Source organism: Zonotrichia albicollis, chromosome 1 (genome assembly GCF_047830755.1).
Source record: "Zonotrichia albicollis isolate bZonAlb1 chromosome 1, bZonAlb1.hap1, whole genome shotgun sequence".
In the NCBI taxonomy this organism is placed as follows: Eukaryota; Metazoa; Chordata; class Aves; order Passeriformes; family Passerellidae; genus Zonotrichia; species Zonotrichia albicollis.
Window position 1 is genome coordinate 153,956,754 of NC_133819.1, and position 26,287 is coordinate 153,983,040.

Sequence of the window (26,287 nt, forward strand, 5' to 3'; positions counted from 1 at the left end):
GACAAGCTGCTCTGGGCTTTGCTGCTGTTCCAAGTACCCGGTGTTGCCCCTTCCACCCCATTCCCTCTCTCCACGTAATTTCGCCAGCTGTCAAAGCCTGACTGGAGACACCACCTTTATCATCAGTCATGCTCTGAGGGTGTCTTGCTGTCCCTCTTGTCTGGGAGTTTTACAGTGATGGAAGGATGTGATATTCAGGGTTTTGGAATCTTTACTTGGGATGAGTGTGGAGGAGCAACATCACTTCACTGAACATTGTCTGATTGTCAGAAAGAGAGTTTGGAAATTGTCCTGGGTTTTTGGAGGCGAGTATTGTACGATCCTCAACAATTCAGGGCAAGTCCAGAGGTCAGGTGTGGGGGCCTGAGAAGGATCTGAATGGCAGCACCCAGAGGGCTGAGGTCTGGGATTTCCTTTAAAACAGGCAGAAGCTGAGAGAACTGGGAGTTCTTTCAGGCAGGAGGCAAGAATGCAAATGGGACATGTTCCCAATAGGCCATGGAATGACATCGGATGACACCTGAGTTCTCCTCAGCTTTGGCTGAAACTTCTACGTGCCCTGACACGCGGCACCAACAGCCACACACTGCTCTCTAATTGTGGCAGTTCAGAGGAGCCGCCAAGGTCAGATGGACACAGCCCCCAGGGAAGGACGTGAAACTGCACAACTGCAGGAAGGAGAACACTCCCCACCTCAGGACTCAACAGGCTGGGCCAGGTAAGAGCTGCTGCCTCAAAAATGCCCCAAGGCCATGGGACAAGGCAGTCCCGCCCAGCGAGCACCTGCATAAAAGCCGGCCCAGAGCCTCTCTCCCTCACACACTTCTCCAGACTTCATCTGCTCCTGCTTCTTCCAAGAACCAGGTGAGTCTCAATCCCCTGACCCTCCTGCTCCTGCACCTCTCGCCCCTCTCTTCCAGCACCCTCAGCCCCAGCCTTGGCAGCCCTCACGCCTCCCCACAGCCCCACAACAGCCTCCAAACTCCATCACTGCCCCTTGAAACTCTCATCCCTGCTCTGCATTACCTCCCTCTCTTCCAGGCATCCTCCACACCACACCCATGGCCTGCAACAACATCTGCCAACCCTGCGGACCCACCCCGCTGGCCAACAGCTGTAACGAGCCCTGTGCCCGGCAATGCCAGGATTCCCGAGTTGTTATCCAGCCTTCTCCCGTGCTGGTCACCCTGCCAGGACCCATCATGACCTCCTTCCCCCAGAACACCGCCGTCGGATCCACCTCCTCGGCTGCCGTGGGCACTGAGCTCAGTGCCCAGGGACAGCCCATCACTGGGGGATTTGGTGGCTTTGGTGGCTTTGGCTATGGCCGTGGATTTGGCTATGGGCTGGGAGGCCTGGCCTGCTATGGCAGAAGGGGCTATGGCAACATCTGCTAAGGGCCCTTAGCACCACTCCTGACTCCCTCCACTCCCTGGAACTCATCTCAGGCACTGAGGACACATCTCTGGGACAAGACTGTCAAACGGGCTCAGCACTTCCAGCTCCTGCTCTCAGGGCTCCAAGAAAGGCAGCAGCCGAGGGCCCAGCCTGGGCTGTCCCCAAACATGGCCCATCTGTCTCCTGCTCTTCTCCTGCTCCCTGCTCTCCATGGATACTTCAGCTCTGTCCATTCCCCTCTGGACAAACCCCTTCTCCCAAGCCAGAGACCATCGGGCAGCTCTGCTGGGCTGCTGCCATTTCAGGGCAGGAAGGCCTCGATGCTCTGGCCAAGCCTTGCCAAAGGAAGGGGCCTCGGCTGATGCTCGGCCTGCTTGCACCTCAGACCTGCTCCCTTCCACTGGCTGCTCCTGAGTTTTCACTCTGCTACCTCAATAAAGATTTCTTGCATCACTACCTCAGATGACTCCTTCATTCTTCTCCCAAGCTTCTTCCAGTCTCACTCAGCCCTAAGCCAGGGTGGTAGAGGCCACTGGGGTCAGTGATAAAGTGCACCAAGATCACTCTCAGGTATTATTTTGGCAGTTCTACTCCTCACTGACACATTTTGCTCTTCCAGTGCATTATCACATGAACACTTCAGCTGTTGAAACACAACACTGCGCACACCAATTCAGGCTTAACCCTACTTCTGGCAGAAGCCCCTCGTGGGTGGGGTGTGCAATTTTTCTGGACACCAGTTGCTCCTACCTGCCTTTTTCTTTCAGGGCAATTTCCAGCTCTGCCTGAGCAGGTCCATGTCTTCCTCGTTTCAAGGTCCCATATCTAAAGCCACATCTCCAGTCTCACCAGAGTGGAGCAGAGCAACAGAATCCCCCCTCAGCTACTGCCCACGCTCTGGGGATGAGGCCAGGACACAGAGGGGTTTCTGTTTGGTGCATTCACATGGCAGGGCGTGTCCAATACTTCATCCACCAGCACCCCAAGTGCTCCTCCTGGGGCTCAATGCCCTCATCACCCAGCCTTTATCCTGCATGGTTGGGATTGCTCCAATCCATGTGCAGCAGATTCTGCCCCTGCTCTGCTCTGGTGATTTTGGAGAGCTCTGTAAATCTCTGATTTACTGTGAACAAGGAAGACAAGGCTGAGGTGAGGGATATCCAGGGCATGGCCTCAAGGATGAACCATGGCTGAAGGTTTGGGACAGCCATTGCCCATGACATTGGGCCATTTTTGAGGCCAGCTGCTCTTGCCTGGCACAGCCTGGTGAGTCACGAGGTTGGGAACGCTTTGCTTCCCTCAGCTCTGCAATCCAATGTCATGCTCCCAAGGCCATGCCCATCTGTGCTTGTCAGCAGCTTTGTTGATTTGGTATTCACCACAAAATTGGTGGATGAGGGAAGAGGTGCCAGTATCCTGTACCTGGACTTGTGCACGTTCTTTGTCCCTGTGCCAGACAACATCCTTGTCTCTAAGCTGGAGAGATGTGGATGTTGGTTGGACTATTTGATGGAGAAGGAAAGGGCGGGATGGTCTGACTCAGAGAGTTGTGGTCAATGGCTCCATGTCCGTGTGTGGAGAACAGGGATGAGTGGTGACCCACAGAAACTCATGTTGGGATTGTTATAATTTTGAATCATTGTCAGAAATCACGGCCCTGGCATTTATGGGATGATCAGCAAAAGCAGGGACCACTCCATGCTGAGTAGTGGGGTTGGTTGTCTGGAGGGAATGGATGGCATTCAGAGGGACTGGAACAGGTTTGGAATGTGGAATATTGCCAGTTTCATTAAGCAGATTATGGCCAAGGGCAAGTCCAGGATCTGGTTTGGAGCAATTCCAAACATGGATCTAGGCTGGACAATGAGTGGATTGAGGGCAGCCCAGAGGAGAAAGCCTTGGGGTGTTGGTGGATGAAGAGCTGGCTCTGCCTCACCGTGTGAATGAGCTGAACAGCAACTCCCTGGAGTCCTGGGCTCATGTCCACATCATGGGCAGAAGTTGAGGGGGGAATTCTGCCACTCTGCCCTGGTAGGACTGGATTGGAAATTTGTGTTCAACTCTGGGACATGAATATTAATGGAGTGATGAAGCAGATTGAGCAGATCTGTAAATGGGGCTGGAAGCTGATGAGGGTCAGGAGCAACTGATGTCCAGCCAAACTGAACACAGCACCCATGAGGGGCTTGTGCCAGAATCAAGGATAGAGCTGCATTGGTGTATCCAGGCCTGGGATTAAGCAAGTGAAATTCTTCTCTGTGATGGACACAAAGTGTGTCTGTGTGCCCCAGTGGGTCGTTGAAGTGCAGAACCAACTCCAAGAGAGGCATTGGTGCAATTTTCACCCCCCACCAATGACTTGTGGGACATGGATTTGTGCCAAGTGTTGTTGACACACCTTTGCCAAAAAAAGGTCGAAAGAGACGTCTCAGTTTGCAAGGCAAGACAATTTTATTGAGGCAAAAAAACAGTGAGAGGTCATGAGCAGCCAGTAGAAGGGAGCTGGTCTGGGAGGCAAGTAGGGCGACCATCAGCCAAGGTCCTCTGATTGCAGTAGGTTTGGCCAGAGCATCAAGGCCTTCCTGTTTCATAGAAGAACCAGCCGAATGGTGAAGGTTCCCAATGGTCTCTGGCCTGGGAGACGGAACTTGCAGAAGAAGGGACTGGATAGAGCTGGAAGGGAGTGGGAGATGAGCAGGATGAAGATGGGCCAAGGTTGCAGGCAGCCCGGGCTGGCCTCTTGGCTGCTGCCTTGCTCTGAGAGCAGGAGATGGCTTAAGGAATCACTGGAATTGAAATTGCTGGGCCTGTTGTAGAGGCGGGGCACAGAAATGCATCCTCAATGCCTGAGATGAGTTCCAGAGAGTGGGTGGTGGTCTCAGGAGTGGTACTGAGGGCCCTTAGCAGATGTTGCCATAGCCCCTTCTGCCATAGCAGCCCAGGCCTCCCAGCCCGTAGCCAAATCCACGGCCATAGCCAAAGCCACCAAAGCCACCAAATCCCCCAGAGATGGGCTGTCCCTGCACACTGAGCTCAGTGCCCACAGCAGCGGAGGAGGTGGATCCGACGGCGGTGTTCTGGGGGAAGGAGCTCATGATGGGTCCTGGCAGGGTGACCAGCACAGGGGAAGGCTGGATAACAACTCGGGAATCCTGGCATTGCAGGGCACAGGGCTCGTTGCAGCTGTTGGCCAGCGGGGTGGGTCCGCAGGGACTGCAGAGGCTGTTGCAGGCCATGGGTGTGGTGTGGAGGGTGCCTGGAAGAGAGAGGGGTGAGGTTAGAGGGCAGTGTGGGGTGAGAGGTGCTGTGATGCAGCAGGTTGTGGGAATGTGGAGGCTGTTGTGGGGCTGAGGGGAGGTGAGATGGATGCCAAGGCTGAGGCTGAGGGTGCTGCAAGAGAGGGGCCAGGGGAGGAGGCGGAGGACTGTCAGGGGTTTGAGTCTTACCTGGTTCTTGGAAGAAGCAGGAGCAGATGGAGTCTGGAGAAGTGTGTGAGGGAGAGAGGCTCTGGGCCGGCTTTTATGCTGCTCCTGGAGGGGCGGGACACCCTTGTCCCATGGCCTTGGGGCATTTTTGAGGCAGCAGCTCTTGCCTGGCCCAGCCTGTTGAGTCCTGAGGTGGGGAGTGTTCTTCTTGCTGGAGTTGTGCAGTTTCACGTCCTTCCCTTGGGGCTGTGTCCATCTGACCTTGGCGGCTCCTCTGAACTGCCACAATTAGAGAGCAGTGTGTGGCTGTTGGTGCCGCGTGTCAGGGCACGTAGAAGGTTCAGCCAAAGCTGAGGAGAACTCGGGTGTCATCCGAGGTCATTCCACTGCCTATTGGGAACATGTCCCATTTGCATTCTTGCCTCCTGCCTGAAAGAATTCCCAGCTCTCTCAGCTTCTGCCTGTTTTAAAGGAAATCCCAGACCTCAACCCTCTGTGGCCTGTCATTCAGATCCTTCTCAGGCCCCCACACTGGACACCTGAACTTGCCTGGGTTGTTGAGGTTTGTGCAGTACTCTCTTTCAAAAAAACCAGTACAATTTCCAAACCATCTTTCTGTCAATCAGACATTGTTCAGAGACTGATCTTGCTCCTCCACAATCAGTCAGGTAAAGGTCACAAAACTCCTAAACATCAAATCCTTCCATTCCTGTAAAACTTCCTGTCAAGATGGACACCAAGACACCGTCAGAGCATGACTGATGGTAAAGGTGAAGTCTCCAGTCAGTCTTTGACAGCTGGGAACATTGCGTGGAGAGAGGGAATGGGGTGGAAGGGGCAACACCGGGTACTTGGAACAGCAGCAAAGCCCAGAGTAGCTTGTCAGGGCTGAGAGAGGTTGGGGGAACTTCCCACAACACACCCACAGACCACGGCAAGCCAGAGCTGCAGGGTGGCCTCAGTTCTCCAAAGCTCTGGTCACGTCTTCATCCTGCACCCACAACACCCAAATTTCATCTCCAAAAGGCACACTCAAAGGCTGCTGCCAAGGTGAGATGGACACGGCCTCAAGAGAAGGAGGTGGAAATCTGAGAATGCCTCAAAGAAATGCCCAAATAATGGCAGAGAAAGAAAGAGGAGGTTGTTGACCATCCGTTGGTAACTAATGATTATTTGCTAAGAGGAACATAATACCAAGACTGAGAGGATATAAATTGTGAAACCTTAGGGCTTGAATGCGGAATAAATGAATTGACGTCACAGAGCTGCCTGGGAACGAAGGGATGGGCCCAGTTTGTTGTTTATTTCCTAAATTTCTGGCAGAGGTCAAGAAATACATTTTAACTGACAGATTAGGTTGTTGTTTGAAATTAGGAAATCCAAATGGACCATAACACTGTAACAAATACAGCCTAAACAGCCTCAGGTTTCCCAGATCCGCTACTTTGACCCCATTCAAGGTGCAAGGCCGGGAGCTCTCTTTCATCCATCAAGAAACACTCCCAGGCTCCGGAATTTTCCAGCATTTTGCAGAGTGACCTCCCCAGGAGTTCCTCAGCAGCTGCCTCAGCATTCCTGTGTGCAACACAATGACTGATAGACATCCAGTGGCACAGAACAGTGACCCAGTCTTCACAAGGCACCCACAAACCACAGCAAATGGGTGACAGGACAAAATTACCTCACTAATGACATTGCAAATCTCCAGGGCTGTGGTTGTTTATTCAGCCTTCCTTGACAAACACTGAACAACTAAACCCTCCCAAATACCAACTCCTGACAAAAAGTTGCCTCCAGGGTCAGATAGACATGGCCTCAAGAGCAGGACATGGAATTGCAGAATTGCAAGAAGGAAAACACTCCCCACCTCATGACTCAGAAGGTTGGGCCAGGCAAGAGCTGCTGCTTCAAAATTGCCCCAAGGCCATGGGACAAGGCTGTCCCGCCCAGCCAGGACCTGCATAAAAGCCGGCCCAGAGCCTCTCTCCCTCACACACTTCTCCAGACTCCATCTGCTCCTGCTTCTTCCAAGAACCAGGTAGGCCTCAAGCCCTGACCTTCCTGCTCCTGCACCCATGGCCCCTCTCTTCCAGCACCCTCAGCCCCAGCTTCTGCAGCCCTCACACCTCCCCACAGCCCCACAACAGCCTCCGAATTCCATCACTGCCCCTTGCAACCCTCACCCCCACCCTGCATTACCTCCTTCTTTTTCAGGCATCCTCCACACCACACCCATGGCCTGCAACAACATCTGCCAGCCCTGCGGACCCACCCCGCTGGCCAACAGCTGCAACGAGCCCTGTGCCCTGCAATGCCAGGATTCCCGAGTTGTTATCCAGCCTTCTCCCGTGCTGGTCACCCTGCCAGGACCCATCATGAGCTCCTTCCCCCAGAACACCGCCGTTGGATCCACCTCCTCGGCTGCCGTGGGCACTGAGCTCAGTGTGCAGGGACAGCCCATCTCTGGCGGATTTGGGGGATTTGGTGGCTTTGGCTATGGCCGTGGATTTGGCTATGGGCTGGGAGGCCTGGGCTGCTATGGCAGAAGGGGCTATGGCTCCATCTGCTAAGGGCCTTCAGCACCACTCCTGACACCACCAGCTCTGGGCTCTGCCAACAGCTCCTGCAAGCAAAGCACCTCTGCTGATGGTTGCCCTGCTTGCCGCTCACTCTGGATCCCTTCCATTTCATTTTCTTGTCTCTTTGTTCTTTTGTCTCAATAAAGTTTTTCTGCAGCAAAACCTGAGACGTCTCCTCTTCCTTTTTGACTCCCAGTGGTCTCACACCCTCACCCAGCACAGTGCCAGGGTTCAGCAGGACTTTGGTGACAGGAAAATGGGCACAAGATTTTTTCTAGGAAATATGTCAGCAATATTTAACAGAGCCATCGCCTCCAGTAACAAACAGGACCTGCACAAGAAGCTGGGAAAGGGGGGAACCTTCCAAAATATTTTACAATCCAAACACTTTCTATACCAAAGGCTTTGACACATTACTGCTCTTCTGCTCAAACTTTCTCTCTGCCAGCACACAAACTCTCTTCCCAGCAGGACCCGCAAGCCCTCTGAACAAACACTCATAGAATTTTCCACTTGGGCAGGAGCTCTGGAGTGCAAGCGCTTCATTTCCTGCAGCTCAAGCAGGCCCAGCGAGAGCAGAGTTTCCCAGCACCATGGACAGTTCATGTTTTGATTTCCCAGCAGTCTCCACCTCCTCTTCCCCTCGGTGACCAACCTCGCACTGAAAAATCCTGGCTTTCTTTTCCCAAAGAATTCCATGTTTGTGACAGTGTTCGCAGGGGTCCGAGGATGATGAAAGAGATGAGGATCTGACTCCATGTTTCAGAAGGCTTGATTTATTATTTTATTATATATATTATAATAAAACTATACTAAAAGAATAGAAGAAAGAATTTCATCAGAAGGTTGGCTAGGAATAGAAAAAGAAAGAGTGATAACAAAGGCTTGTGGCTCGGACTCTCTGTCTGAGCCAGCTGACTGTGATTGGCCATTAATTAGAAACATCCAACATGGACCAATCACAGATGCACCTGTTGCATCCCACAGCAGCAGATAACCATTGTTTACATTTTGTTCCTGAGGCCTCTCAGCTTCTCATGAGGAAAAATCCTCAGGAAAGGATTTTTCATAAAAGACGTCTGTGACACGTTTTCTCTTTTCCCGTTTCCCTCTTGTCCTCCACGTGTGCCCTGCTGAGAACAGCAGAGCTCCCTCAGCTTCATCCTCTGCCCTCAGAGATTTGCACACACGGATGGCTGGGAGCTCTCTCAGCCTCTCCTCTAGGAAAAATCCTCCTTTAGAGCATTTTTGGCTCTGAAATGGTTTTGATTCACTAAATCAATTTCATTTTCACACTGGGGTGGCCAGGACTGCCCACAACCCCTCACATGTGACCCCATCAGTGATAAACAGACAGCAAAAGTCACCTCTCCCTGCTTGGTCAGTATTCCAGATCCTGGACACTTGAGGTCCCTGCTCCCAAAATGCTACAGGGACACCTCCTGGTCCATTTCTCCTCCACCACAACCACAAAGGCTTTTCTGGAGAAGAAAACAATTGTTCCAACTGAGACTCGGACATTTTATCCCATCCGGGATGACTCCCCTCACCAAGAATCAGGGCTTGGCTCCTGTCCTTGCTGAGCTCCAGCAGATGCCCAGGACCACTCAGGTTTTCAGTGTTGGCCAAAAGGATCCAGTTTTTGGATCCTGGGGATTTGCTGCCATCTGGACTTTGGGACACTGACCACAAGCCTCTGGGCCCAGCCCTTCAGAGCCTTCTCAGGCCACTGACACAACCTGGACTTGCCTGATTGTTGAGAATCACGCAATGCTCGCCTCCAAGAACCCTGGGCAACCTCCAAATCCTCATTCTGACCATCAAACACTGCCCAGGGAAGTGTCCTCACACCCCAGCCTAATTTGAGACCTAGAATGCCCTGGACATCAAAACTGTAAAATCAACATAGAAGAGCACAACTAATATAAAAGTCAAGGTTTAATGTCAGAGTTTGCCAGACTGGGGAAATGCAAAGAACGAGGGAATGTGATGGAAGAGACAGCACTGTGGGAACCCAGAACATCCCTCTGGCAGTCCAGGATAGCCAGGACCCCTGCCAGGGGGCTCAGAGGCCCTGGCAGGGAGCCCAAAACACCTGTGGGTTTGATTATGATGTGTGGAGCAAATTACCAACCTTATATAAAGACCAGCAAGCCACAACAGTTTAAGCAGAATAATAATGAAGCTATCACGGGGTGAAAAAGTAGATTTTGGGGTTTCTGGTATGGGGGTTCAGGAGGCAAGATGGAGGGAACTGGGCATGTCCACCCTTTCTCCTTCTTCTTCTTGGCCTCCATTTTCTGCTGTGATGGTGGCACTTTTAGATTGGTTTAGAGTAGAAGCTCTAACATAGGTGATAGGTATTGGAAAGTAATTGTAAACATTGTACACGTAGTTTTTAGTATAAAGACATAACATAAAGACATAACACCACCTCAGGGGCAGGCAGAGTGCCCGGAACTGTCCTGCTGGGCAGACCTTGGCAGGGCAGGAGAAAATTTTTTATAGATAAGAAACAATCAACAACCTTGAGACCGAGAACCGAAGAGCCTTGACTCCTTCTTCAAATGCCGGGCTGAGCAAAGAGACTTTCTAACTTTTCTCGGGGTCACTCTGATAAACTAGAGATCCCGACACAGCACCAGATACTTGGAACAGCTGCAAAGCTCAGCCCGGCCTGAAAAGGCTGAGAGAAACTGGGGACAACTCTTTACAACACACCCACAAAGCCACAGCACACCATGGCCACGGGATGACCTAAATGATGACACCCCAGCTTTCCAAAGTGCTGGTCACGTCTTCAGCCTGCCCAGACATGAACTATCAGCAGCAGGATTTGGTCGCTGTAATTTGCAATTAATTAAAAGCTGCCACCAAGGTCAGGTGGGCATGGCCTCAAGAGAGGGATGTGGAATCACAGAATTCACAAAGACACGACAGAACCATGAGATGGGAGGGGAGAGGACCACGCTGGTTGTCTGTTAGTAATTATTGGGTTTTGCTCGGAGGGACACAATGTTAACATTTATAGAACATTTGTTATGAAACCTCATGGCTTGAATGCGGAATGAGAGAATCGAGGTCACAGCCCCGGCAAAAAGGGATCAGGTTTGTTGTTTGTTTACTGGATTTCTAAACCAGGTCAAGGAATGCACTTTAAATGACAGTGAATGCTGTCTTGTAAATTTGAGATACACAAATAGAAGCAATCATTGGAACATCTCAGCCCAACTGTGCTCTCATTTTCCAGATCCTCTCTCGATCCCACTCAAGACACAAGGCCAAGAGATCTCTTTCATCCATCACAAGGAACTTCCAAGCACCAGGACCTCACCAAGCTGTTCCAGAGTGACTTGCCCAGGAGCTCCTCAAAGCTCCCTCAGCATTCCTGGATGGACACAACGACAGATGGACACCCAGTGGCACAGAACAGAGCCCCAGTCTTCACAAGGCACCCACAAACCACAGCACACGAGTGCCACAAAATGACCTCACTGATGACATCGCAGATCTTCAGGGCTCTGGTTGTTTATTAAGCCCTCGCTGAAACACATTGAACAATCACATCCACCCAAACACCAAATTATTAATGTTCCTGCCAAGGTCAAATGGACACAGCAACAAGAGCTGGACACGAAACTGCACAATTGTGGGAGGGAAAACATTCTCCACCTCATGAATCACTAGTAACGAAAGAACTGCTGCCTAAAAAATATCCCAAGGCCAGGGGACAAGGCTGTCCCACCCCTCCAGAACCAGCATAAAAGCGGGCCCAGAGCCTCTCTCCCTCACACACTTCTCCTCAAGCCTTCTCCTCCTGCTCCTGCCAACAACCAGGTGAGTCTCAAGCCCTGATCCTCCTGCTCCTGCACCCCTGGCCCTTCTCTTCCAGCACGCTCAGCCCCATCCTCAGCAGGCCTCACACCTCCACACAGCCCCACAACAGCCTCCACACTCCCTCATCCTCCTCCACCACTGCCCCACAAACACGTACACCCCTGTCTAACCTCATCCCTTCTCTTCCAGGCACCCTCCACACCACACCCATGGCCTGCAACAGCCTCTGCAGTCCCTGCGGACCCACCCCGCTGGCCAACAGCTGCAACGAGCCCTGTGCCCTGCAATGCCAGGATTCCCGAGTTGTTATCCAGCCTTCTCCCGTGCTGGTCACCCTGCCAGGACCCATCATGAGCTCCTTCCCCCAGAACACCGCCGTCGGATCCACCTCCTCGGCTGCCGTGGGCACTGAGCTCAGTGTGCAGGGACAGCCCATCTCTGGGGAATTTGGTGGCTTTGGTGGCTTTGGCTATGGCCGTGGATTTGGCTACGGCCTGGGAGGCCTGGGCTGCTATGGCAGAAGGGGCTATGGTTCCATCTGCTAAGGGCCCTCAGCACCACCCCTGACACCAAACACCCACTCCCTGGAACTCATCTCAGGCATTGAAGACACATTTCTGGCACAAGATTCTCAAATGGGCTCAGCACTTCCAGCTCCTGCTCTCATGGCACCAAGCAAGGCCGCAGGCCAACTGCCCCCAAACATGGCCCATCTGCCTCCTGCTCTTCTCCTGCTCCCTGCTCTCCATGGACCCTTTGTCTCTGTCCATTCCCCTCTGGACAAACCCCTTCTCCCAGGCCAGAGACCCTCGGGCAGCTCTGCCTGGCTGCTCCCATTGTGGGGCAGGAAATTCCTGATGCTCTGGCTGCAATCAAAGGATCTGTGCTGATGTTTGTCCTGTTCCACCTCAGACCAGATCAATTTTATTTATTTCTCCTGCTTTTTACTTGTTTTTTTTTGCCTCAATAAAGTTTTCTTGCATCATGATTCCTTTTTCTTTCTTCTACCAAGAGTATTCCAACCACTCACAGCCTCAATCCAAGTTTCAATTTTCCATCAGCTCCAACAGGCCTCAGGTTTGGTGTTCACCCTTTTTCCACTCATCCCAGAAGAAATGACCCTCCAAGATGCCAAGACTTATTCAGGGAAATATTTCAGCCCAATATTTCAGCCTGGTTTAATTTTTCCTTCCTTTCTGACCAACCTCCTTCCCTAACACCACTCCATAAGGAGAAAGAGAAAGGAATTCTGGAGGCAGGGGAGAAAGGAAGAGGAGAAAAAAGAAGTGGGGAAAATCTGTTATTCCTTTCCATGGGTTCAGCACTGACTTCAATGTCCCCATTTGGTGCAGTAAGGTAGAAAAATGATTTTAAAAAATTATTAAAAAAAATTTTAAATTATAAGAAAAATTATAAAGAAAGGCCTCACAAAATCAAGCCTGCTCTCCTAAAATCAGTGGCTGGCCTTGCCAAGCTGGCACTTTGCAATCCCCCACGTGGAAGCAATCCTGATGTGAGCAGTTTGTTAACAAAACAATCTTTTCCTGAGTTAAAAAAAAAATCTAGCCACCTGTATAATTTTTTTTTTACACCATTGGATAGAAAAATGAGAATTATCTCTCACAAACAACTTTTCCTGCACTTATACATCGGAGCTTTGGGTGATCAATCAATACAGAATAACAATTTATTACTAACCAATAAAGTAATTGGCAAGAAATTACCAACCAATTTGAGTCTGTAAAAGTGTGAAAAAAACAAGCTCTGGTCCCTTTTCCACAGGGAAAAATTCCCTCATTGTCTGAGGCATCTCCTGTGTCCTGCGTCAAAGCCAAGCCCATGGAATGTTCACAAAAATCATCCCGTGCCTCACTTCCATCCCTGGAAGTATTCAAGGTCGGGCTGGATTGGTTTAAAAACAATTCCCACGGAATTGGAAATATTTGCTTTGGAAAGCAAATATTGAAAAATTCCTTCCTGGAATTCCCCATCCCTGTGAGGGACCAATATCCATGTGGGAATGGCACTTGAGGACATGGCTGGGAGTGGTTTTTGCAATGCTGGGGGAAGAAGAGCTGGACTCAGTCTCAGAGGGCTTTTCCAATCTCAACAATTCCATGATTCTATGCCCCTTTGAAAGCTGATTTCATGATTTCAATTCCTTACAATAAAAAAATAAAAATAAAAATAAAAATACTAAAACTAAAAATTAAAAAAAAACCAAAAAATAAAATAAAATATATAAATATAAATATAAGTATAAGTACAAATATAATCCTTACAATAAATATAACTATATTTATATATTTATAAATATATAAATATTCAATTTTGTCCATCTGGAACCTATGGCTCAGTCCCTCCTCTAATTGTGGCCAATCCTAATGAATCACTTCATTGATAAGAACAATAAACCCGTGATAAGACAATGATAACCCCCTGATAAAATCCCTCTATTTCATTATCCACATATATAATTCTAAATTAATTCTAATTTGATGTTCCCTTTTATGTCTCATCCATGTTGACAACCTTGGAGATCATTCCCAACCCCAAAATTTTAGGATATGATTTAATTAGTAGAGTGGACCTTCCCATCAAACCCTATTTTGACAAAATATAATAAAATGTAATTTATATTAATCCAGCTTTTTTTTGGTGCCTTTCACAATGAGAATTTAATCAACATGAACAATTAATTTCATGACACTCTGGTGTGGAGGTGAAAGTGCTGTTCATATTTTCCATGTCCTGTGGAATCAGGGCCATTGATTTTCCACTTTTTAATAATAATAATAAACTCTCAAAACCAGCTGCAATTGATAAATCCATCAACAGACACCCACAAGTAGATGGGGAAGGAAAAATAACCCCATAAAGGTAAAAAAAACCCAAAAACCTCCAGTTTTAAGTAAATCCATAAAGCCTCATCAGGATAAATCAGAATTAATGCCAAAACCAAACCACCAGGCAAAGGCCTTCTGGGGGAGAAAGGCTACCAAAAAAACAGAAAACACCTGGTTAGAAAACTCCACCTAAAGAAATTATGGAGATTGAGCAATGAGCCCACAAAAATAGAGGGAGAAAGGGAAAAGAATAAATTTTAACAAAAAGAGGCGAGAAATGGCAGAAAGCCAAAAAATGTAAATTATGAGAAAGGAAGAAGGACAGTGATCCAAAGTCAAAATGCTGCCAAAAATGTTGATAAAAAGAACAAATTCTGAAATTTCCTAAAACAAATCTGCTGGGTGCCTCAGACCCCTCAGTTCTGCACCAATTCTGTGTCACAATTCACCATTCTCAGGATCCTTGGACCACCAATTTTGGGTGTTGTCACCTCCTGCCCTCCCTGTCCCCACCCTGATGGAAAGTTGGGGACAATTGAGAGGTCAGGGAATTGTGGAAGGGTTTGGGTGGGAAGGGACCTTCAATATCTTTATTTCCAACATTTTTGCCTGGGCAGGGACAGCTCCCACCATCCCAGGTTGCTCCAAGCATCATTCCATCATTCCAACATTCCACGATTCCATGACTTGCTCCAAGCCTGCCACACTGGTTGCTCGTTAGCTGCTCGGGAGCTAACAAAGCCATCACGACTCATCATTATATGGAATATTGGGAAGGAATTCCATCCTGTGAGGGTGGTGAGGTGCTGGAATGGAATTCCCAGAGAAGCTGTGGATGCTCCACCCCTGAAAGTGTCCAAGGCAAGGTTGGGCAGGGCTTGGAGCAACCTGGGATGGTGGAAGGTGTCCCTGCCCATGGCAGACGGGTGGGACAGGATGATCCTTGAGATCCCTCCCAACCCAAACCATTCCATCATTCCATCATTCCATGATTCCATCATTCCATCATTCCATGACTTGCTCCAAGCCTGCCACACTGCTTGCTCGTTAGCTGCTCCGGAGCTAACGAAGCTCATCAAGACTCATCACGTGCAAAACCCACCAGGCACGGAGAGAAATTCCCGATCCATCGGGAGCCGCCCAGGAGCCCTCGCTCCACCAGACTTTTGGGACGCAGCTAAAACCTGAAACCACGAGGGATGATCCGAGCTGCTGCAGAGGGATTTTAATGATCTCCCAGGAATCCCTCAAAGCACCACATCAGGACAGATCCGTCCTTCCGGGGCCTCCCGGAATCCTGGAGGATTGGGAAAAGGATTCTCGCCCTGGGTTTCCAACCAAATCTCTTCTGTTTGTTTGTTTGTTTGTTTGCTCGCCTTAAATGTCACCTAAAAACCTGCGCTGGCCCTTCCAGCTGAAAGGACGGCTCTGTGCTGTTAACGGTTGGGATTTGTGACCTTGGAGGTCTTTTCCAACCAAAACAATTCCATTATTATTCCAACCAAAACAATTCCATTAATTATTCCATAATTCCAGTAAGAAGAGCAGCAATATTTTGGTTACGAGGAAGTTCGGCATTGTTATTCCTCAACAGTAGATGTCACTCAGATTCTCCTCCCTCTGCTAATTGAAATTCCCATACATTAGAATTAAATTAAATTCCTTCAAGAAGGTGCCAGGCTCAACAGGAGCCCTCAGAGAAACTCTGCAGTCACAATTGGAAATGGAATCATGGAATGCTTTGGGTTGGAAAAGACCTCCAAGATCATCTCCTTCCGACCTCGCTCCACCATCCCAGGTTGCTCCAGCCTGGCCTTGGACACTTCCAGGGATCCAGGATCAGCCACAGCTTCTCTGGGAATTCCATCCCAGCCCCTCACCACCCTCACAGGGAGGAATTCATTCCCAGTATCCAAAATTCCCTCTGTCAGTCCAAGCCATTCCCCCCGGCCTGTCCCAAAGATTTCAGCCAAATCAAACTTTCCACGGGAAGCAAAGGAAGCAAATCCATCGGCCCCATCCCTTCCCTGCAGGATCCCGCTGCCAGCATCCCGGTATTCCTGACCCCGGGAAGGGAGCCCAAGTCCCTCCGGCCTGGAAAAGCCTCTGGAGCGACGGCTCTGCCCAAACCAAACCCCGCGGCCTTGGAATTCACCGCTCTGGAGAAAAGCCGCCCGGACAAAGGGATTGGGAGAACCAGGGCATGGAACCAGCTGGATTTCAGGGTCCTTCCCCACCCAAACCATTCCGTGAGGATTCAGGAGCCCAACCCGTTCACCTCAACAGGGCCAAACTTCAAAGGGAATTTTTGGGGTTTCTGCCTGGGCCTCCCTGGGCCCGTGCGCACCAGGCCCGGCTCCGAGCCTTCCTCCCCTCCCGCGCTTTGTTGTTCCCTGGCAGGATTGCTCAGGAACCAGGAGAGGGCTCAGGTGCGGGCTGAAATTGTATTTTTTATATAATATTAATAATTTCTTGAGTACTGAAATTATATTTTCCACTCCCAAAATCCGCTGTTACTCAAGAGGATTTTGTGAATTCCGGCGGCTCCCAGGTGGGACAAAAACAACATTTCCCAATTTCCCAAGGAAAAGGGAAGGACAAGGACAAGGACACCTTTTGGAGAAGACAAGCGAACAGATATGAAGATTTTTATGAATGAATATTTTCAAATTTATATTTTATTTTATATAATATAATATAATATAATATAATATAATATAATATAATATAATATAACATATATTTTATATTTATCATGTAATATAATAATATAATATAATTATTATTATATATTATATATTATATATTATATATTATATATTATATATTATATATTATATATTATATATTATATATAAATATATTTTTTAATATTTTATATTTATAAATGAATCCATTTTTTATTAATTTAGAAACTATTTGGGCACGTGCGAATACTTTCTAAATTCATAAAAAATTAATTCAATCATAAATGTAAATATATTTATTTCCTGGAGAGCCAGAAAAGCAAAATCACTGACATGGGGGGAAAAAAAATCATCCCAAAATAAATGCTTTCCATCCTGGAGCAGTTTTGTTCTCCACCTTCATTCCTTAAGGTTGGAATTGCAACAGGCCAGGGGGAATGAAGGGAGAACACGGTGTTAAAATATGGAATTAAAACATCAGCACTCCGAGATTTGGGCTGTGGAATAAATGGTAGTGGAATAAATGGGATTGGATTTTATTTATGGAATTTTATTTACGGAATTTTAATTCATTGGATTTTATTTATGGAATGGTTCAGACTGCTTCAAGACCATCCATTCCCATCGTTTCCTTGGCAGAAAAGCGGATTTAATTTTTCCACTATTCCTCTTGTTTAATCACTGGGGGGGGGGGGGGGGGGGCGTTTCAGAGTTGTTCCAAACCTTTATATAACTTAAAAATATTAAAAGACAACAGTCTCACGTTTCCATGGTGACGGAGACAGCGGGAATTCACAGGCATCTCATTTTTAATCAAGGTTTAAAAGTCAGAGAAATTCACTTGGAGCCTCCCTGAAAAGCTCCAGGCAGAACAAAGAGAGGCCGAGCCCGGGAATAAAATCATGGAACGGTTTTGGGTCGGAAGGGAGCTCGGCCACGTCCCCAAGTGCCACATCCCACCCCTCAGAGATATCCCGATTTTCCTCTGGAAGGGCCCAGGGCCAGGCTGGACGGGCTTGGAGCACCCTGGGATGGTGGGAGATGTTCCTGCCCGTGGCAGGGGGGTGGAATTTGGTGAAATTCCCTTTCAAACCAAACCATTCCGTGATTTGGTGATGGAATGGATTTTCTCGGATCAGGATGCTTAGAGAAGAGGGCAAAGCTGCTCTGTTGTTCTGTAAAAATCAGGTTAAGCTGAAAAAAAACCCCACCAAAACCCATAAAAACAACTATCCCAAAACGAAATATTTCCAAAACTAAACCTAAAGAGCGACAGAAATGGGAGAAAATAACCCAAAATTTTCCTGACTCACCCTTTCCCAGCCTCCACACACGTCCCAAGGGAGAAAACCTGGCGGGTTTTGGGTCCTTCTGCTCCCAAAAAAACCACGGCTGGACGTGAGGGAGCTTTCGTGGAGAGAGGAGAGAACATGTGAGCAGCACCCCGGGCACTGCTGAGCCAGCCGGCCAAATTCCTGGAAAAACTGCAAGTCAGGGATTGTGCCGGGGCTGGAAAGGGAATAAAAGGGTTTTTTTTGTGGTTGGTTCCTCACCATGACCCAACTTGTCCCCTCCTGAGAAATTTGAATTTCCCCGAGTTTTGGCCAAGGGGTGAAAGCTCCTCCAAAAGTCTCGTGGTGTCCTCAGCTCCATTGTCACCCTGGCCAGGTGTTTTTTATTCTTCTAAAAATATATTTTGGGTTAAAAATATATTTTGGGTTTTTTCCTCGGCGTGTTTGGGGTTTTGGGGTCTGCTGATCCCAGTGAGGGAATGTCTGATGGAGGGAAAAATTTGGGGTGAACAAATTGCAGTGGGACCCCAAAGCTGGACAGAGTGGGCAGAGCTGGGGGTCATGGAGGGGTTTGGAGCCTCCAAATTTGGGGTCTCCATTCCCCTGGAAAAACTGCAAAAAACTCAGGGATTGTGCTGGGGCTGGAAAGGGAATAAAAGGCTTTTTTTGTGGTTGGTTCCTCACCATGACCCAACTTGTCCCCTCCTGAGAAATTTGAATTTCCCCGAGTTTTGGCCAAGGGGTGAAAGCTGCTCCAAAAGTCTCGTGGTGTCCTCAGCTCCGTTGTCACCATGGCCAGGTGTCATTTTATCTCCCAAAATTATATTTTGGGCTTTTTCCTCGGGGTGTTTGGGGTTTTGGGGTGTGCTGATCCCAGTGAGGGAATGTCTGATGGTGGGAAAAATTTGGGGTGAACAAATTTCAGGGGAACCCCAGGTTGAATAAAGTGGGGAGCGCTGAGGGGCCCTGGAGGGATTGGAGTCTCCCAGTTTGGAGTCTCCATCCCCCTGGAAAAACTGCAAAAAACTCAGGGATTGTGCCGGGGCTGGAAAGGGAATAAAAGGGTTTTTTTGTGGTTGGTTCCTCACCATGACCCAACTTGTCCCCTCCTGAGAAATTTGAATTTCTCCGAGTTTTGGCCAAGGGGTGAAAGCTGCTCCAAAAGTCTCGTGGTGTCCTCAGCTCCACTGTCACCATGGCCAGGTGTTTTTTATCCTTCTAAAAATATATTTTGGGTTAAAAATATATTTTGGGTTTTTTCCTCGGGGTGTTTGGGGTTTTGGGGTGCGCTGATCCCAGTGAGGGAATTTCTGATGGAGGGAAAAATTTGGGGTGAACAAATTTCAGGGGTACCCCAGGTTGAAAAATGTGGGGAGTGCTAGGGGGCTTCAGAGGGGTTGGAGCCTCCAAATTTGGGGTCTCCATTCCCCTGGAAAAACTGCAAAAAACTCAGGGATTGTGCCGGGGCTGGAAAGGGAATAAAAGGGTTTTTTTGTGGTTGGTTCCTCACCATGACCCAACTTGTCCCCTCCTGAGAAATTTGAATTTCCCCGAGTTTTGGCCAAGGGGTGAAAGCTGCTCCAAAAGTCTCGTGGTGTCCTCAGCTCCATTGTCACCCTGGCCAGGTGTTTTTTATCCTTCTAAAAATATATTTTGGGTTAAAAATATATTTTGGGTTTTTTCCATGGGGTGTTTGGGGTTTTGGGGTCTGCTGATCCCAGTGAGGGAATGTCTGATGGAGGGAAAAATTTGGGGCGAACAAATTTCAGGGGGGACCCCAAGAGTGAAGAGTGGGCAGAGCTGGGAGGGCATGGAGGGGTTGGAACCTCCCAGTTTGGGGTCTCCATCCCCATCCCAAAAACACCAGGCAGGGAATGGGAATGTGGGTGTGGATGGGGCAGCTCCCACGCGTGTTTCCTTCCCTTCGCCAAAACTTCGGGAAATACGGGATCACCGTATTTACAAATGTGCCTGCGCGCCACGGGTACCGTAATTTTTTCCAGAGGCGCACCACGCGGTTACCGTAATTTCCAGTACGCATGCGCATTGCCGCCGCCGTTATTTAAAATGCGCATGTGCAAAACAAATGCCGGGGTTTTTTTTTTTTTGCGTGCGCGTCGCGCTACCGTAATTTCATCAAGCGCATGCGCATTGAAAGGAACGTATTCTAAATGCGCACCAACGCATGGTTACCGTAATTCCAGGAGGGCACTCGCAAACACAACTAAAACAATTCTAATTGCGCATCACAAAATTACCGTACCTCGACAGGCGCATGCGCACTTTAAATACCGTAATGTCCTATATGCACCGTGTGTCCAAAAGCGCATGCGCACCCCAAATATCGCAGTTCCACATGAGGATCGCGCAAGACCCGTATTTACAATTGCGCATGCGCGCCTCAGCCGCCGTAGATCCAAAGCGCCGCACAGCGATACCGTAATTACAAATGCGCGCCCGCAACCGCCGCGTTTCCAGATACGCATGCGCACCACAACCGCCCTAATTCCAAACCCTACCGTAATTACAAATGCGCATCACGTCTCAAGTGCCGTAATTTCAGAGGTACCGTATTTCCCAGGGCGCATGCGCGGCATAAGTACTGCTTCCAAACGCGCATGCGCGCCATCACTGCCGTATTTCCGAGAGTGTATCGAGCTCTACCATATCTCCCAGTGCGCATGCGCATAACGATACCGTAATTCCAACAGCATTTAATACCAGAAATCCCATGTTTCTAAATACGCATGCGCACAAGTACCGTTTTTCCCAAAGAGTAGCGCAATCCTCTAACCACAAATGCGCTTGCCCGCAGCGGCTATCGTAAATCCCAATGCGCATTCACAAAACAACTACGGTATTTCCTAATGCGCCTCATCACATGAATACCGTATTTCTTCATGTGTATCAGAACAGCTACCCCAATTCCTAATGAACATCACAACACAACTACCGTATTTCCGAGTGCGCATCAGAACATAACTACCGTATTTCCTAATGTGCATTCACCACAGCTACCATAATTCCAAGTGCGCATCAAAAAGTACTGTATTTCCAAGTGCGCATGCGCACAATATGCGCCGCATCTCCGTGGTTACCGTAATTCCCAGCGCGCACGCGCACAACTCTCCACGCCCCTCCTCCCCCGCGCTACCGTACTTCCCATAGCGCACGCGCATCCCACCCCCCCCCCGCCAAAACCCCCCCATCCTCCTACCCCTCCCATCATCCCCCGCGGGGAGGGGTCTTCTCCCCGCCCCCCTCATTTGAATAAAGGGCGTGTCCCGCGCCTGTCCCCGCCCCTCGGCTCTGCCCCCATTGGCCGCGCCGCCGTTGTCGCTGGTGACGGGGACGCGGCGGGGTCGGAGCGCGCCGGGAGCGGCCGCGGAGCGAGGAGGGGCCGGGGGGGGCTCGGGGTCGGTCACGGGGGGGGCCATGGGAGCCCGAACCGGGGCCGGGGCCGGCGGCGGCGAGCGGTAGAGCCGCCGGGGATCATGGCGGAGAGGTAAGCGGCGGCATCGCGGAGGGGAAATTGGGGACGGGGGGAGGGTGGGCTGGGTGGGGGGGGCTGCGCCGCATGGTCCAAACCCCCCCAAACCCCCTTTGGGGACCCCTTATTGCATCCCCGTCCTTCTTGTATGGCTTTTATGGGGGTGCCCCCCCCTCTCCGAGGTGCCCTTGGGGGGTCTTTGCCCTCCCCCGTCAGCACTTTGGGGGTCTCAGCCCCTTTCTGGGTGTTCCGTCCTCCTCCGGCTTCGTTTTTGGGTTTTTGGGGTGCTGGGTGTGGGCATCGCCACCTGCGCTGCATCCAGGTGTGTTGGTGGGGCTGGAGAATTCCAAAGCCCCCGTCCCGGATTTTGGTGCATGGAGGGGGGGGCTGGATGCGCCCACCTGGATCCCCGTGGCTGCGGGAAGGGGATGGGGAAAAACGGAAGGGGGGGATGGAGCCGAACCCCACCCTGGATTTCGGGGAGAATTGGGAAAGGATTGCGGGGGGGGGATTGGATCCCATCCTGCTCCCGGTGGAAGGGTTAAATCCCACCCTACTTCCCTTTTTTGGGGCGGTTTGGAAGTGCTGGATCCCACCCTGCTCCTTATGGAAGGGTTAAATCCCACCCTGCTTCTGTTTTGGGGGGGTTTGGAGGAGCTGGATCCCGCCCTGCTCCCTTTGGAAGGGGTTGTGGAAGGGGCTGGATCCCACCTGGAGCTGCTGGATCCCACCCTGCTCCTCTCAGGGCGTTTTATGGAGGGGTTGGATCCCGTCCTGCTCCTCGTGCCTGGGGCTGGATCCCGGTTCCCTGGTTTATGGAGGGGCTGGATCCCACCCGGATGTTCTTGAGAAGGGTTTGGGAGGGCTGGATCCCATCCCGATCCATATGGAGGGGTTAAATCCCACCCTGCTTCTATTTTTGGGGGGGTTTGGAGGAGCTGGATCCCATCCTGCTCCCTATGGAAGGGCTGGATCCCACCCTGCCCTTCCTGAGAGGGATTTGGAAGAGCTGGATCCCATCCTGCTCCCTATGGAAGGGTTAAATCCCACCTTGCTTCCGTTTTTAGAGGGGTTTGGAAGGGCTGGATCCCACCCTGCTCCTTATGGAGGGGTTAAATCCTATCCTACTTCCATTTTTGGGGGCTGGATCCCATCCTGCTCCCTCTGGAGGGGTTAAATCCCACTCTGCTCCTCTTTTTGGGGGGTTTGGAAGAGCTGGATCCCATCCTGCACCTTATGGAAGGGTTAAATCCCACCTTGTTTCTGTTTTTAGAGGGGTTTGGAAGGGCTGGATCCCACCCTGTTCTCCTTGAGGGGTTTCATGGAGGGGCTGGATTCCATCCTGCTCCTTATGGAAGGGTTAAATCCCACTCTGCTCCTCTTTTTGGGGGGGGGTTGGAAGAGCTGGATCCCACCCTGCTCCTTATGGAGGGGTTAAATCCTATCCTACTTCCATTTTTGGGGGCTGGATCCCATCCTGCACCTTATGGAAGGGTTAAATCCCACCTTGCTTCCGTTTTTAGAGGGGTCTGGAGGGGCTGGATCCCACCCTGTTCTCCTTGAGGGGTTTCATGGAGGGGCTGGATCCCATCCTGATCCATATGGAGGTGCTGGATCCCGTCCTCCTTCCCTTCTTGGAGGGTTTGGAGGTGCCGGATCCCATCCTGATCCATATGGAGGGGCTGGATCCCACCCTGCTTCCTTTTTTGGGGGGGTTTGGAAGAGCTGGATCCCATCGTGATCCATATGGAAGGGTTAAATCCCACCCTGCTCCCCTTTTTGGGGGTTTTGGAGGTGCCGGATCCCATCCTGCTCCTTATGGAGGTGCTGGATCCCACCCTGATATTCTTGAGAAGGGTTTGGAAGAGCTGGATCCCATCCTGATCCTTATGGAAGGGTTAAATCCCACCCTGCTTCCGTTTTTAGAGGGGTTTGGAGGGGCTGGATCCCACCCTGCTCCCCTTTTTGGGGGTTTTGGAAGGGCTGGATCCCATCGTGATCCTTATGGAAGGGTTAAATCCCACCCTGTTCCCCTTTTTGGGGGTTTTGGAAGGGCTGGATCCCATCGTGATCCTTATGGAAGGGTTAAATCCCACCCTGATCCCCTTTTTGGGGGTTTTGGAAGGGCTGGATCCCACCCTGCTCCTTATGGAGATGCTGAATCCCACCCTGCTCCCTCCGGGAGGGCTCGAATCCCACCCCGCTTCCCTTTTCGGGGCCATCTGGAGCTGCTGGATCCCATGGAAGGGGTTCGGAAGGGCTGGATCCCACCCTCCGCAGGATGATGATGATGATGATGATGATGATGATGATGATGGGGTGGGGGATTAAATCCCACCCTCCTCGCTGGCAAAGGTGATGATGGAAGGGGCCGGATCCATCCCCATCCCGCTCCCCGCCCGGCATCGGGCCGGGGGAAGGTTCCCGCTGCCCGGCATGGATCCCGCGGGATGCGGGCGGTGTTTTCATGGAGGTGGAAGGTGTGGCAGGGATGGGTGTGGATGGATGCGCCGGGAATGGGGAGCGGGCAGGGATGGAGCCGGCTGGGATGGAGGGGATGGCAGGGATGGAGCGGGGGCTGCAGCGGGATGCGCAGCGCCGGAATTTGGGGCGGGGATCCGTGGGGCCAAACCCGCTGGATTTGGGAAGGTGGAGGCGCAGAGTTGTTCGGGATTTATTTTATTTCGGGAGGACCACGGAGCCGCCGGTCCGGGAATTTTTTTTTTATTATTTTATTTATTTTTTTTCCCCCCTCCCCTTCTCTTCCCTGCGCCGTTTCCCCCATTCCTTGCATTTCCCTCCGGCAGCGAAAACTGCAGGGTGGGAGTGGAGTTATTTATTTATTTCCTTATTTATTTATTTCCTCATTTATTTATTTCCTTATTTATTTTTTCCTCATTTATTTATTTCCTTTTTTTTATTTCCTCATTTATTTATTTCCTCATTCATTCATTTCCTCCTTAATTTCCTCCTTAATTTCCTCCTTTATTTCCTCCTTTATTTCCTCATTTATTTCCTCCCCCATTTATCTGTTTTCCCCCCCCACACACACATTTATTTTATATTTTTTTTTCTCGTTTATTTGTTCCGTCCTTCATTTATGTCGTTATCCACGGAGTCATTTATTTATCCTCTTATTTATTCCCACTTTAATCAACCCCCGGAGTGACCTCTACGGAGAAATCCGCAGCTGCTCCGGAGCCTCACCTGGCACGCGCAGCTGGGTGGGATTAAGGGAAAAAAAAAATTAAAAAACAACAAAAACACCACATTTTCCATAGAAAACGGGCGGATTTGGGATGTTTGGAGGGAGCTGCCAGCAGCAGGTGGCTCGGGCAGGGCTGGAATTGGGATGGGATGATTCCATCCATGGGGTTGGTTGGGCTCCTTGCCCCATGGAATGGCTTTTCCCAGATGGAAGTGCGTGGATCCCAAAATCAGCGGGATTGGGAGGTGTGGGGAGCTGGGATTTGGTGCTGCCGATGGTTTTGGGGAAGGGGGATTTGGTTGTGGATGTGGATCAGCCCGGAATTGTGGGATCTTGGGTTATTTGTGCGGTTTGGTGCTGGATTTTGGAGTTCTCCGAGTGTTTTTCCATGTGGATTTTGGGGGGGGATCGAGGGTTTTATTCCTTCCCTCGGGATGAGCATCCAGTGGCCTTCCCTTTCCTCCAAAGGAAATTGGAATACCTTGGAATTGGGATATCCATTTTCTTGGGATATCCATTTTCTTGGGATATCCTGGAATTGGAATATCTATTTTCTTGGGATATCCTGGAATTGGAATATCTATTTTCTTGGAATATCCTGGAATTGGGATATCCATTTTCTTGGAATATCCTGGAATTGGAATATCCGTTTTCTTGGGATATCCTGGAATTGGAATATCTATTTTCTTGGAATATCCTGGAATTGGGATCTCCATTTTCTTGGGATATCCTGGAATTGGAATATCTATTTTCTTGGAATATCCTGGAATTGGAATATCCATTTTCTTGGAATATCCTGGAATTGGGATATCTGTTTTCTTGGGATATCCTGAATTGCAAAATCCTGGAGTGGTTGGAAGAGGCCTTAAACCTCACCCAATCCCACAGGAAGGGAAACTTTCCACGATCCCAGATTTATCCAATCCAAATCCAACCTGACCTGGATTTGGAGTGTGGGATCTTGGGGTGGCTGACAGGGAGCAATTCCAGGCCTAAAAATGCCTGAATTTGGGTGAATTTAACTCCAAAAATCGGAGTTTTGTGTCGCTGGTGGTGGCACAACTCATTCCATCAGAACCAGGGGATGGATTTTCAGGATAATCCCATTAATCCCATTGGGAAGGAGCATTTCCATGCTTTCTTTTGGAAAAAAAAGGCCTGCGGGGATGCCCTCGTTTTCCAGGGAAATCTTTGCTTTTCCCACCCAAATCCTGGATTTTTCCAGCTGCAAATCCACCAAATCCAAGGTCTGGGCTGTCTGTGAGCCAGATGTGCTCGGGCTGAACTTTTCCAGAGGGGCTGGAGATGGGTTCAAAGGGATTTTTGGGAATGTCCCGCTGTGCCGTGGGATTGGCGGCTTGGCGTGCTGGGAGCAACGAGGGGTCAGGGATTTATGGAATTGTTTAGGCTGGAAAAAGACCCTTAAAATAAAAAAAATGGAGTTCAACCCTGAAAATGTTGGAAGGAAAGGGAATGGTTTTCCAAATCCTGACTCAGGTTGTGTTTCATGATGGGTTTTTCCCGA

General features: G+C 49.9%; 1 protein-coding gene and 1 long non-coding RNA gene across 2 annotated transcripts in view; one reads left to right on the plus strand and one right to left on the minus strand.

Moving 5' to 3' along the window:
- LOC141731764 (uncharacterized) overlaps positions 1-20,711 on the minus strand; it is a 96,956-nt gene extending 76,245 nt beyond the window's left edge. The window contains exons 1-2 of the long non-coding RNA XR_012583723.1: positions 20,584-20,711; positions 18,086-18,281 (exon numbers count right to left, since the gene is read on the minus strand). This is a non-coding gene — a long non-coding RNA (uncharacterized LOC141731764). The remainder of the gene's footprint in view (positions 1-18,085; positions 18,282-20,583) is intronic.
- A 683-nt stretch (positions 20,712-21,394) lies between these two features.
- Positions 21,395-26,287, plus strand: part of ARHGAP39 (Rho GTPase activating protein 39) — a 210,609-nt gene continuing 205,716 nt past the window's right edge. Inside the window, exon 1 of the mRNA XM_074558494.1 lies at positions 21,395-21,569. Within this exon, the coding sequence (XP_074414595.1) occupies positions 21,559-21,569 (11 nt within the window). The 5' untranslated portion in view covers positions 21,395-21,558. The remainder of the gene's footprint in view (positions 21,570-26,287) is intronic.